Source organism: Chiloscyllium plagiosum, chromosome 42, assembly GCF_004010195.1.
Source record: "Chiloscyllium plagiosum isolate BGI_BamShark_2017 chromosome 42, ASM401019v2, whole genome shotgun sequence".
Lineage (NCBI taxonomy): Eukaryota > Metazoa > Chordata > Chondrichthyes > Orectolobiformes > Hemiscylliidae > Chiloscyllium > Chiloscyllium plagiosum.
In genome coordinates, this window is record NC_057751.1 from 1168019 (window position 1) to 1180351 (window position 12333).

The window sequence follows — 12333 nt, forward strand, 5'->3', positions numbered from 1 at the left end:
TGCAGGAAGCTGATTTGGAAAAGTCATGGTGGAACCTTGAGACCTCTCAAAAAAATATTGAACAGGATGCAAAGGGTTTGTTTACACTGTTGGGATGTGGGAATGGCTGGCTGAGCCTGCATTTATTTCTCATCCCCAGTGGTCCTCAGATGTAACTGAATGACTCTCTCAGCCATTTCAGAGGGCCATTCACAGTCAGCCACGTGATTGTGGTCTGGAGTCATGTGTAGGCCACATCAGGTAAAGACAGCAAATTCCTTCCCTAAAGGACATTGTAAATGGAAAGCTTTTTAAAACAGTTGTTCAGTTTTTAATTGCACATTTTAAAACCTGCGTTCATCTCCCTCAGTCGTGTGTGATGGGATTTGAATCCGGGACCCCAGAACATTAGCGGGGTTTCTGGATTTATCGTTAAATTACATCACCACTGGTTAAATGCCTCCAGTTAAAGGCTTCTGGGTGTTTGAAGTGTTGAAAGAGTTTTACAGGTTTGAAGGAGAAATGTCTTGTTAAGTACAAGATGGTATCAATAAATCACACAAGCAACTGAGATGAAGCCTCTTTCCCCTGGAGTGATGCCAATGTGGAACAGCGCCAGGAGTAGTTGAGATGAATCATATTGTTCTGTTTTAAGGCAAACACAAGGGAGTCAATGATATTCTCGGGTGGGAGGAAGTTAATGAGTGAACATAAGCACTGGTATAGATGAATGGTCTGTGTCTGCACTGCTCAGGAAATGTTATTCAAACATCTGTAATCCCACAGGTTTCTAGCGATGGCCCAGCTCAGCTCCATTGTGGCAGTCGCTGCTGCCATTCTTACTGCCATGATCTTCTCCTCTGTACACAAGGTGGAAGAGGGTCACATCGCTGTTTACTACAGGTGAGACTTTCTGTCTCTCTCTCTCTCTCTCTCGCACGCTGTTCCACACTCCTTGTTGTGCAACTCAGGTCTGATGGTGGTGTGTCAGAGAGAGAATTGAAAGCATAGGTGTCAGCATGGGAGCTGCAGAGTGCTTTGGAAAGAGGCACCATCAGTGTACACTGTGCATCTCCCAGACTACATCGCCGGGCCTGAAACTGCAAACAAGGACCTTGACACTGGAACTGCATACATTAGCAGCAGTCAGAAAATCCACCTTGATTAAAATCATCTTTCCCTTTCCTCATTCTCCAAGTGAAAGGTGCTGTTATGGGAATGCATGTGGGTCAGTTTTCTAACTCATTTGTCCTGAGTTGTCCTTGTGTCTGCCCTTTGGCATAAAATGCGGGAACAAAGAAAATTTACAGCTCAGGAATAGGCCCTTCGGCCCTCCAAGCCTGTGCTGATCCAAATCCACTGTCGAAACCTATTGCCCAATTTCAAAGGATCTGTATCCCTCTGCTCCTGTCTGACTCGGATCCTGACCCCGTCCACCACCACCACCTCTCTTACATTCCAGACTCTCTCTGCCCTTTGCTGATCTCACTGGAAATCCCTTCTCATTCTCACCCTTGTGTTGACCTGGCAGCGCATGCCTCTCCCGTTGCCCTGCTTTTACTTGTCTGTCTTTGTCCCTGTCTATTATTTAGCAACAAGCAAGCCCCTGTGAACCCATTGGCAGCATGCTCTGTGTGAAGACAATTCTCTTCTAGTTTGACCCTCTGACAATGTTGGGTTCCTTTTTCCTGTGCTGAGCTTTCCCACACACATTAGTCAACAGTTCGCTCAGTGTGTGTTCATTTCCATTTCCTGCATGTGCTGCTGAACCTCCTTTGTCCCTTTTCACTCTCCAGGGTCCTGAACACCATTACTTCCAGGTGAAAGAGTGATTTCTTTGAATGGTCACTGCTTACAATGTGCTGCCTGATCTCCCAAACAATGAAGAGACAAACTCAGACTGAGTTGTGGGCAGAGGTTCTTTTGCAGAGCACCTGCACCCATCCTTCAGCAGGAACCCTAGCTTCGAGTTGCTGATTACTTTAATCCTGCTCCCACTCTGCCAGATTTGGTGGTAGTGAGTTTTGAGAAGGTTTGTAGCTCAGGTTGAGGTTCTGGATGTAGGTTTGCTCGCTGAGCTGGAAGGTTAATTTTCAGACGTTTCGTCACCATACCAGGTAACATCTTCAGTGAGCCTCCGGACGAAGCACTGCTGGTATTTCCTACTTTCTATCTTAGTTTTTGGTGGTGACATCTCTGTTTCTTCCATTGACGTGTTCTCTAGCCCCACGTCTTGTTTCCTCACAGTTGCTGTAAACATCTCCTTTCACCTTCGCCCTGCTTACTATTCCGATCTTTCCTGCCTTGAATTCTATCACACAGCCCCTGCTTCTGCTTCCTTTCCATGCATTAGTTACAACTTGCAGCACCTCAAAATGTCTCCACTTCTGATCAAGTCTCATTGAGCTCAAACATTAACGCTGGTTCTGTCTGTCTGTCTGTATCTTTGTCTCTGCAGAGACGGTGCCAGACCTGCTGAGTATTTCCAATCATTACACAGTATTCAGTGAGCTTTCAAATCAGACAGAGTGTAAAACAGGTCACCTTCTCAAACCCACTGTGTGGGTTGGGTTCACATCACCCCAGGAGGGTAATGTCTATCGGGAAATCTGCATTGAAACTGCCTTTGAGTTTGTGATGAATACAGAGTTTCCTGGGTGCTCTCTGATTGTCCCTTCTAATTGTTTCTTAGGGGTGGAGCATTATTAAAGGCAACGAGTGGTCCAGGATTCCATCTCATGCTGCCCTTTATCACCACTTTCAAAGCTGTACAGGTGGGTTTTTTTGACATGTTATGTCACACAATGTTTGAACTGTGCTGAGCAATGCCACAAGTCTGTGCTACACATTACAATTTCTAATACTCCCATCGATCCTGCGTCCACCCTTTCCTGAATTAGTGTAGGCAGCACCTTCCTCTACGTCGCTGTGTGTTTGTTCTTTTCCAAATGTTTATCTCATTTCCCTGTGGAAGTAGCTGTTGAATCAGACACAGTATTGCACATTGCAGCTCGCTGCATGAATAAAGCTCTCCGGATCTCACCCCTGGTTGTTTTCCCAACAAAATCCATGTTTAACTTTCCTGGTGGTGGATACAGTTGTCCTGGCTTAATCTGTAAAACCCTTTCACTGTTTTTAACACCTCTGTTAGAGCACTTTCTCTTCCTTTAGGGAAGCCCCTTGACTCTAGGGCCTTTCTGATTATTCTCTGCACACACTCTCTCTCAGGTGGACATAGCTTGTGTGTTTTGTTGTTAGAATCTGCCTTTCCTTATCGAAGGCTTGTCTGGCTAAGTGATGCTGTTATTACATGCCTGATGTGTTCAGTGATGAACTCTTCTGCCTTTTTCGAAAGTGATTCAAGTCTTAATCAACCCTTTGTCTTTCAGAATACTGTGCAGACAGATGAAGTAAAAAATGTCCCTTGTGGCACAAGGTAATTGTGTGTTTGTCTTGTTAGCTCTCCTATGCCACATGATTATCCAACTGGAACCAAGAGAGGGGGTAGTTGCATTGCACACGGCCTGCCTCTGTCCTTACCTATAAATGTGAGCAGCTTTTGTGTAAATAGCCAATAAGCCCCATTTCCTCACTTCAGCTTGAGCATTGTGATCTTAATGTGTTTTTGTTTGGTCAGTTGTTGAGATACAGTAAGGACCAGTTTCCTGTGCAACTGTTTCAGGGGTATTTGTGAGTAATCTGGCTGGCAGTCTGGCAGACTTGGTCCCGTGGACGATTTCACTTCCCGGGAGACACTGTCTCCTGAGGGAATGTCCTTTTCTTGAATGTGAAATGAACTGCAGGCTGTTTTAAAGGCTGTGTGTTTCTCTCTGGTGTACTGATGCTCCATATAGAGTCAGCCTCTGAAGAGAGAAGTCTGCAAACTCCCCTGTTGCTGAGGAGGAGCCCTCAGCACTCCAGCCATTCACCCAGTTGGTTCAGTGACCGCATCTTCTGTCGAAGTTTGAGAATTGCTCAGTTGTCATTTAGCTCTGACAGTATCCCAAGCAGTACAGGCTGCTTTCGAATCCATCGCGAAATCAGGCCTCGGCTCACAAATGGGAAGTTTGTCAAACTCCAGTGTGCTGAATCTGGTTCTTTGTTCTTTGTCCCTGCCAGTGGTGGTGTCATGATCTACTTTGACAGGATTGAAGTGGTGAATTTCCTCATTCCAAGTGCAGGTAAGGAACTGTGCAGTGGTCCCATTGCTGCTTTATCACTTTGTGGCTGCACTGTGCGAGCACTCTGCTCACCAGCCTTCCCATCTCCTCCCTCCAATGACCTGAAGCCTGGTTCTTACTCTACACTGAGTCTGACCCTCGTTCTGACCGCGACCACCTCATGTGAAACTTGCCGCCTGTGTTTTCATCCTTGCTCCTCTGGTCTCTGTCACCTACTGCAGTCCCATAGCCCTCCTCCAGTTCTGGTCTCCTCCATGTCCTGGATTTTCACTGTGCCCCCACTGGCAGCCAAGGATTCCCCTCTGAAAGCCTCACCCCCTCTCTGTCCTCCTGCAACGGCATTCCCTTCCTCAGGTTTATGTTTGACCGAGCCTTGGAGCAGCTGTTCTAGTGTATCCTTATCAGACTCGTCGTCTCTCTCGCTTTGGGATGTTGGGTGATGCGGAAGGGACTGTATGATCTCAGGCTGTTGTCACTCGGTCTGAGAAGTGGCTCTGTCCACCTTCCTTATCGTAGCAGGTTCCAGCCACTAGACGCCAGCAATGAGTTGTTTTTAAACTGTACGGAGAGAACAGTTCATGGTCATCAAATTGTCATGAAATCATAGAATCCCAACAGTGCAGAAAGAGACCATTCGGCCCATTGAGTCTGCACTGACCTTCTGAAGAGCATTCCATCGAGATGCAGCCCCCTGCCCAAGACCCACTCCCTTTCGCTATCCCCTGTAACTATGTTTCCCACAGCAAATCCATTTAACTTTACACATCTTTGGATTGTGGGAGGAAACCAGAGCACCTGGGGGAAATCCACGCAGACACAGGGAGAATGTGCAAACTCCACACAGACAGTCACCCGAGGCTGAAATCGAACCTGGCTCCCTGGCACTGTGAGGCAGCAGTGCTAACCACTGAGACATAGTGCTGCTGCAAAGATGCAATTCATCTCTTAGGGAAAAGCAGACTTGGCGAATATTAGCCCTGGCACCTTCCAGAACCCACCTCCTGAAGAGTGGTTTATTCCTTGATCAGCTAACCCAATGAAGAACTGCAAACTAACCTCTTCATTTCAGCCCTTGACTGTGCTTCCTCGCTGGGAAATGTCCGGGACTGTCCTGAGATGACCTATTGTTTTGGACCCAAGGTACAGCAAAGAACCTGGCCATTCGGCCCCACTGGCCCATGCACCATTCCACTTCCTGTCAATTCACCAGCACAAGTTCTGTCCGATTTTTACTGACCTCTTTGTAGGTACATCTGTGCTGTTCATTGCAAGCAACTGCCTGTCCTGTGTACTTCCAATCCCTGGGTCAAAAACAGGTTTCTGCTGAGTTCCCATTAGGTTTATTTATGATCAGATATTTATGACTTCCCTCTGTTGTAGAATCACAGAAACATACAGTTTGGAAATAGATCCCTTGGCCCAACCAGTCCATGGCAACCACGTTCCCTTCAAACCTTTCCTGTTCATGGACTTATCCAAATGTCGTCTCAACATTGTGACTGTACCCGCATCCACCACTTCCTCTGGCAGTTCATTCTACACACTAACCATTCTCTGTGTAAAACGTTTTCCCTCATACATTTAAGGTGATTAGAGGAAGGTATCGGGGAGATGACAGAGAGTGGTTCTTCACACAGAGAGTGATGGGTGCATGGAATGCACTGCCAGCAGTGGTCGTAGAGTTAGAGTCCTGAGGGACATGTAAGTGACTCTTGGATAGGCACATGGAAGATAGTAAAGTGAAGGGTATGTCGGTTAGTCTGATCTTAGAGTGAGATCAACGTCAGGGCACAGTCAGCATGACATCGAGGGCTAAAGGGCCTGTACTGTTTTATGTTCATGCCTTTTCAAAATCTTTCTCCTCTCACCCTAAAGGTTACACCCCAAGTTTTGAACTCCTCCACTCTAGGGAAAAGAGCTTTGCTATTCACCTTATCTCTGCCCCTCGTGATTTTATAAACCTCTATCAGATCACCTCTCAACTTGCGAGACTCCAGTGGAAAAAGTACCAGCCCTATCCAGCCTCTCCTTATAACTCAAACCCTCCAATTTCAGTATCTTCCAGGCAAATCTTTCCTGAACCCTCCCCAATTTAATAGTCTCCAACCGATGACAGGGTGAAGATCTGTTTTCTGTACCTATTGAAGAAAGGGTTTATTATTTTGAAGGTATTGATCAGGTGACACTTCAGCCTTCTCGTTTTTTAGGGAATGGAGTGGAGGCCTGATCAGTCTTTCCTGTTTGCTACATGCTGCCAACTCTTGGGTCAACGTGTTGAATCTTTCATGTCTCACATCAGTGCCTTTGGAGCCTGCAGTTAATGCATTTTGCTGAGGTGTCTTCAAAGCGTTGTGGTTTGAACGCTGTCATTTGTTTGAAATTGTTGCCCCCAGTGTATGACATCGTGAGAAACTACACAGCAGACTACGACAAGACTCTCATCTTCAACAAGATCCATCATGAGCTGAACCAGTTCTGCAGCGTTCACACTCTGCAGGAAGTCTACATTGGGCTGTTCGGTAAGAGGTTCCACCTGGGGCTGATGGACAAAGATGCTGAAGGGATCTGCCAAGGAGACAAGGGTGAAGTGAAGAAACCAAAACACAAACAGCCAGAAAAGCTCAGCTGGTCCAGGCAGCATCTGTTCAGAACCAAGGAAGGGTCACTCAACCTGAACCGTTAACTCTGACTTCCCTCCACAGATTCTGCCAAGACCTATTGAGCTTTTCCAGCAGTTACCGTGTTTGTTTCTGATTTACAGCATCTGCAGTTCTCTCGATTGTTAGGAAGTGAGGAAATCCTCCTTCACTTGGGTAAGGCTCTGGATTACTCTACCTGGAAATGGGATGGACATTGGATAGTTAGTTAGAAAACAAAACTGTGCAGGGGTGTGGGGGAAAGCCAGAGATTGGCCGAAGGTAAGGAAGCTGTTTTCATGGGTTGGTGTAAGCATGATGGGCTGAGTGGCCTTCTGGGTGGTTCTGAATTGTTGTAGGATTTGGGGGTCTGGCTTGGCACCAAGTGTGGAGAGTGCTGCTGGTGAGCCTGGTTTCTTGTCTTATCAGATCGGATAGACGAGGACCTGAAGTTGGCACTACAACAAGATTTAACAGCCATGGCTCCAGGTCTGATCATCCACGTGAGTTTGTCTTCACTGTTTTAACTGATGGAATTGTGTTGGTCTGATTGAAAATCAGCAGCGCCAACTTGTGTGGGGAGCTGGAACCGAACTGACGGGGGAATCTCGTGTTGAATCAGGAGCTGCAGAAACGATGAGGAATCTGTTTGGGCTGGCTGGCTGCCTGTAAACCAGAGCCACAGTCTTGTCAGTTTGTTTCTCCCCCTGTTGTACATCTCGATGTCACATCCCATCGTGGTCAGACACTGTGTAATTAACCCTGACTGCTATTTGTGATTCCTCCGTAGGCCGTCAGGGTGACCAAACCCAACATTCCAGAAACCATTCGCAGGAACTACGAGTTGATGTGAGTCTGGGGAACTCCACGAGAATTCAGCAATCTGTGCAAATCAACCCAGCTGTCACTCTGAGACTGAGGGAAGGTCTCAATTCTGCCAAAGCTTCAATTGCCCCCCCCCCCCCCAACTCCGAGAGATATCCAACCACAGCCAAACATTCAGCCATAAAATGGCCCAACTGTTCACTCACACAGGGAGGGTGACACAGTCTGAATACAGCCATGATGTGGAGGAGCTGGTGTTGGACTGGGGGTGGACAACGTTAAAAAGCACACTACACCACAGGATAGTCCAACAGGTTTATTTCAGAGCGCTGCTCCTTCACCAGGGAATGAATCATTCCTTTGTCACCAGCTACCTGATTAAAGAGCAGTGTTCTGAAAGCTAGTGCTTCCACATTAACCTGTTGCACTATCACCTGGTGTTGTGTGATTTTTAACTTAATGTAGACTGACTGTTCACTCGAGTACAGACAATGCAGCAGCCTCTGATCAACAGCAAGATTCCACAAATATTTGAACGAGGAGCAGGAGCAGTCTGCTCAGCTGTTCTAGCCGGCTCCTCCATTTGCTAAGATTATGGCTGATCTGATTTTAGCCTCAATTCGACATCTCTGCATATCCCCAAGAACCATTCAGCCCCTCGGTAATCAAGAATCTACCTCCCCGCGCCTTCAAAGGTTTAGCATCCACTCTGTTTTGAGGAAGGGAGTCCAAAGACACTCCACCCTCCGAAAGAGGAAATGTTTCCTCATCTTCGTGTTAAATATGTACACCCCATTATTTTTAAGCCCTGACCCCTCACTGTAGATTCTCTCACAAGAGGGAATCTCCTTTTAACATCGACCCAGTCAAGTCCCCTAAGGATCCTGTACGTTTCAATTAAATCATCTCTGATCCTTTTAAACTCTCGAGGTGACAGACTAAGCCTGTGCAGCCTTTCATCATGAGGTAAACTGCTCATTTCAGGGATGGGTCCAGGAAATCTTTTCTGAACTGCTTCCAGTAACATCCCTCTGGAAGGTGGAGTGCTAAATGAGCTGTTAAGCCATTTCCGAGAGCGTTGAAAAGTCAGCCACCGGCCTGAGTCTGAAGTCAGGTAGCAGCAGATTTCCTTCTCTGAAGGCCATCAGTGAACCCAATGTCTTTTCCAACAATCTGATGGTGTCGTGCTCATTATAAATTATAATAGTATTTAATTTGAGTTTTACTCATGAATTGAAGCTCCTCCACCCGATGTGGAGGGACCTGTTTCTCAGACATTAATTGCGGGTGCCTGAATTACACGTCATGCCCAGTAATATTATCACCAGACGTCGATTCCACATCAGCTCATGTCCCCTTGGTGTTGACTCCTTCACCAGAGGCAGCATTTATTCTATCTGTACTCAGTGAAATACCTTGATTGTTTTAAACATCTCGATTGTTTTACAACAAAAATGGTGACACTGAGAGACTCGTGTGAAATCTGTGTGGTGTTCCTTGGCAGGGGGGTTTGGTTCTGTCTGGCTGGTTGGTAGAGAATACAGCTCCTGATCACAGCTTCCCCTTTGTGTATCTGGCAGGGAGAGTGAGAAGACAAAATTACTGATTGCGGCGCAGAAACAGAAGGTGGTGGAGAAGGAAGCTGAGACTGAACGGAAGAAAGCACTCATTGGTCAGTGTTTGTTGGGAGAGTCAGTAAACCTCTTGCAAGCTGTTGTTTCTTTTTGAATCCAGCCTGAGGTTTATTTGATTCGGTTTTGCTGGGTCTCGGTGGGCTGAATGAACTTTCTCTGTGCCACATTGACCCCATATTGCAATCCAGTTTGGGTCTGTCGCTGTCTGTTGGGCTTCTGAGACGTGGAACAGCTAAGCAGCTGTGTACCTTTGCTTTGAAGAGCTTTAAATTCATAGAATCCCTTTGGCCCAATAAGTCCACACCGACCCTTCACCTAGACCTATTCCCCAACCCTATATTTACCCTTGACCAATGCACCTAACCTACACATCCCTGAACACTATGGGCAAATTTAGCGTGGACAATCCACCTAATCCCCACATCTTTGGACTGTTGGAGGAAACTGGAGCGCCCGGAGGAAACCCACGCAGACACGGGGAGAATGTGCAAACTCCACACAGAGAGTCGCCTGAGGCTGGAATCGAACCTGTGTCCCTGGTACTGAGAGGCAGCAGTGCTAACCACTGAGGCACTGTGCTACCCTTTGGAAGTTCTCGAAGCAGGTGAAGAAACCTAACAAACCTGCTCAGTATGTTACAGTGTTCAGATATCAGGCAGGGAATGGCTGAAAACAAAGGGAGTTCCTGCTGACCATTGTGTTGGAGACCTGGTAGGAGTTAAAGCAGTGTCTGTATAAAAGGCAAGGCACAGCAAGCACCTGTCATCAGCACCATCTGTTTCAGGGTCAAAATAGGACCGACAGTCAAACCTCTCCAAGTCATGGCCTTTCTCTGGTAAAGGGAGGATTATAGCAGTGAATTGGATCTCATTAAATACCAGTTAGGTTTGTTATATAAACTCCAGTCTGTGTACTTGATTGACACAAGAGCATCCAATGAGCTGTCTCCTGCTAAACATAGAGCAGTTAAAGAGACTGGATGTTGGGGTACATTATGGTACAAAAGTGGGCCTGAGGATTGTGATGGGCATGTGGGGTCATACTGGGGCCAAGGGTCATGAGGGGTTGAAGGTCACACTGAGTGAACCAGCTTGTTCTGTGCAGAGTGGTGAATCCCAGGTTGGGATTTACTGAAAGAAACAAAGAGCAGGAGTTGTGTTTAGCCCCTTGGCTCCTGACTCCAAAGCTCTGGGCTGTCTGCAGCTGTGCCTGCTCTCTGGAGTTGTAATCTCCCCCCTGTCTCATAGCTGCTCTTGTTAGCGCACTCATTCTCTGCCTATTCATTCATAGCTGCATTACAGTGTTAACTTCCAGTGTCTGCTAGAACGTCCCCTCCCGATTGGCTGTTCTCATACCCTCACCTATTTACTTTTCACTTCACTGCTTCCTGTTTGCTTCTGTCCTTTCCTTCCCCTGCCAACACACGTCTCGTCACAAAAGTCTGCAGCTTAGGACAGGTTCCATACTGGGATTGGGTTCAGTGGTATACTCTGTGTTCCCAAACCATGTGCCTGCATATTGATTAATTGACCGTATTTGATATATCCCAAGCTGTAGGTCTCTGGAGATTGCCGTCTCACAGAGCTCTTGGTTTCAGAGCCTTTTATAAACAGTAAACTCAGAACACATCTCTGGTTTCCTCCAGCTATTTTTAATCATTTCTCTGGAGCTGCTTGCCAGATCCTGGCTGCCAATGAATTCTCGGAAACTGTGTAGGATTTCTGTTTTCCTTGGGATATGAGCCACATTCCTGCCTGGGTCTGGCTCTGCTTTTCAGGGAGGGAAGCTGACTGTTTCTCTGTGAGGCACTGACAGAAAGACCAAGGCTTGTGCTGTCGAACCTTTCTCAGTCCAAAGCACAGGGCACCTTTCTGAGGGAATCGCCACTTGCTGAGTAATGGTGTCATGTTCCTGTTTCACAGCAGCTCCTTGTTATAGTCACCAGCTTCAGCCAATCTGCTATGACTGTGCGCATTTCCAATGCCTTGGTCACCCAGTCATAACACCCCTGTCATTCATTCAATTCCTGTTGTTTCACACCTCAAGATGTGATGCGGTGGAATTATGTTTTAATATGTTTGGGGGGGTGGGGAAGAGAGAGCTGAGGAATGGACTTTGAACTTTCTGACTGATCACTCTGTGAACTTTGTCACCAGGAAAGGTGTCATACTGGCTAACTCAGTAACAGGCTTCAACCAGACCAAACATTCGTCTCCTGAGATCTGTAAAAGTATTTGGGTTTTTATCTTCCATTTCAGTTTGGAACTCCCTGTTCTTACTGTCCCATCTTCATTGTGAGGTACTGATCTGGTTTGACTGTCTCCACGTCATGTACCTAATGAGTATGTCTTAGCCACTGCTGGTGCTGACCTGCAGGTTGAAGTATTTCTGTCAGGAGCTTGTCACTGGGTTGTAATGTGGGCCTTGGGTTTACATTTTCCAGAGGCAGAGAAGGTGGCTCAAGTGGCTGAGATTAAATTTGCCCAGATGATAATGGAGAAGGAAACGGAGAAGAGGATATCAGAGATTGAAGGTGAGTGTTTCTCCTCTGATTTCCTGCAGGGACCTCATCCAATGAACCGGTTTCCTACATGATCCGATGTCATATTGAGCAGATACTCGCCTGTGGAGACATCACGTCCTTCTGAAGTCTGTATTTCTCATGGTTCTAATGAACGACTGATGTTGGTATGTGCGAGGTGTGGATGGTTCCCTCGCTCTCCCAGGCTCTGCCCCGCCCCCCCGCCACCGCCACCGCCACCCTGAAGGGCAGTGGAACAGGGGTTTGGAGTGGGAGAGAGAAAGCCAGACATTTGAGTGTGATTGCTAAGAGAAGGAGTCAGATGGGATCAATGACTTGGGAAGAAGTAAAGACAAACTGAACCGAGTGGTAATGTCCTGATCTCTCTCTGTCTCTCTGTCTCTCTCTCTCTGTCTCTCTCTCTCTGTCTCTTTCTCTCTGTCTCTCTCTCTGTCTCTCTCTCTCTCTGTCTCTCTCTCTCTCTGTCTGTCTCTCTCTCTCTGTCTGTCTCTCTCTCTCTGTCTGTCTCTCTCTCTCTGTCTCTCTCTCTCTGTCTC

At 47.0% G+C, this 12333-nt stretch overlaps 1 protein-coding gene across 1 annotated transcript in view; it reads left to right on the forward strand.

Annotated features, from left to right (window-relative positions):
* Positions 1-738: 738 nt before the first annotated feature.
* The window catches only part of LOC122543011 (erlin-2-B-like), a 16421-nt gene continuing 4826 nt past the window's right edge, over positions 739-12333 (forward strand). Inside the window, exons 1-9 of the mRNA XM_043681179.1 lie at positions 739-882; positions 2672-2753; positions 3369-3415; positions 4099-4160; positions 6554-6679; positions 7226-7299; positions 7587-7645; positions 9202-9293; positions 11699-11788. Of these exons, the coding sequence (XP_043537114.1) occupies positions 776-882; positions 2672-2753; positions 3369-3415; positions 4099-4160; positions 6554-6679; positions 7226-7299; positions 7587-7645; positions 9202-9293; positions 11699-11788 (739 nt within the window). The 5' untranslated portion in view covers positions 739-775. The remainder of the gene's footprint in view (positions 883-2671; positions 2754-3368; positions 3416-4098; positions 4161-6553; positions 6680-7225; positions 7300-7586; positions 7646-9201; positions 9294-11698; positions 11789-12333) is intronic.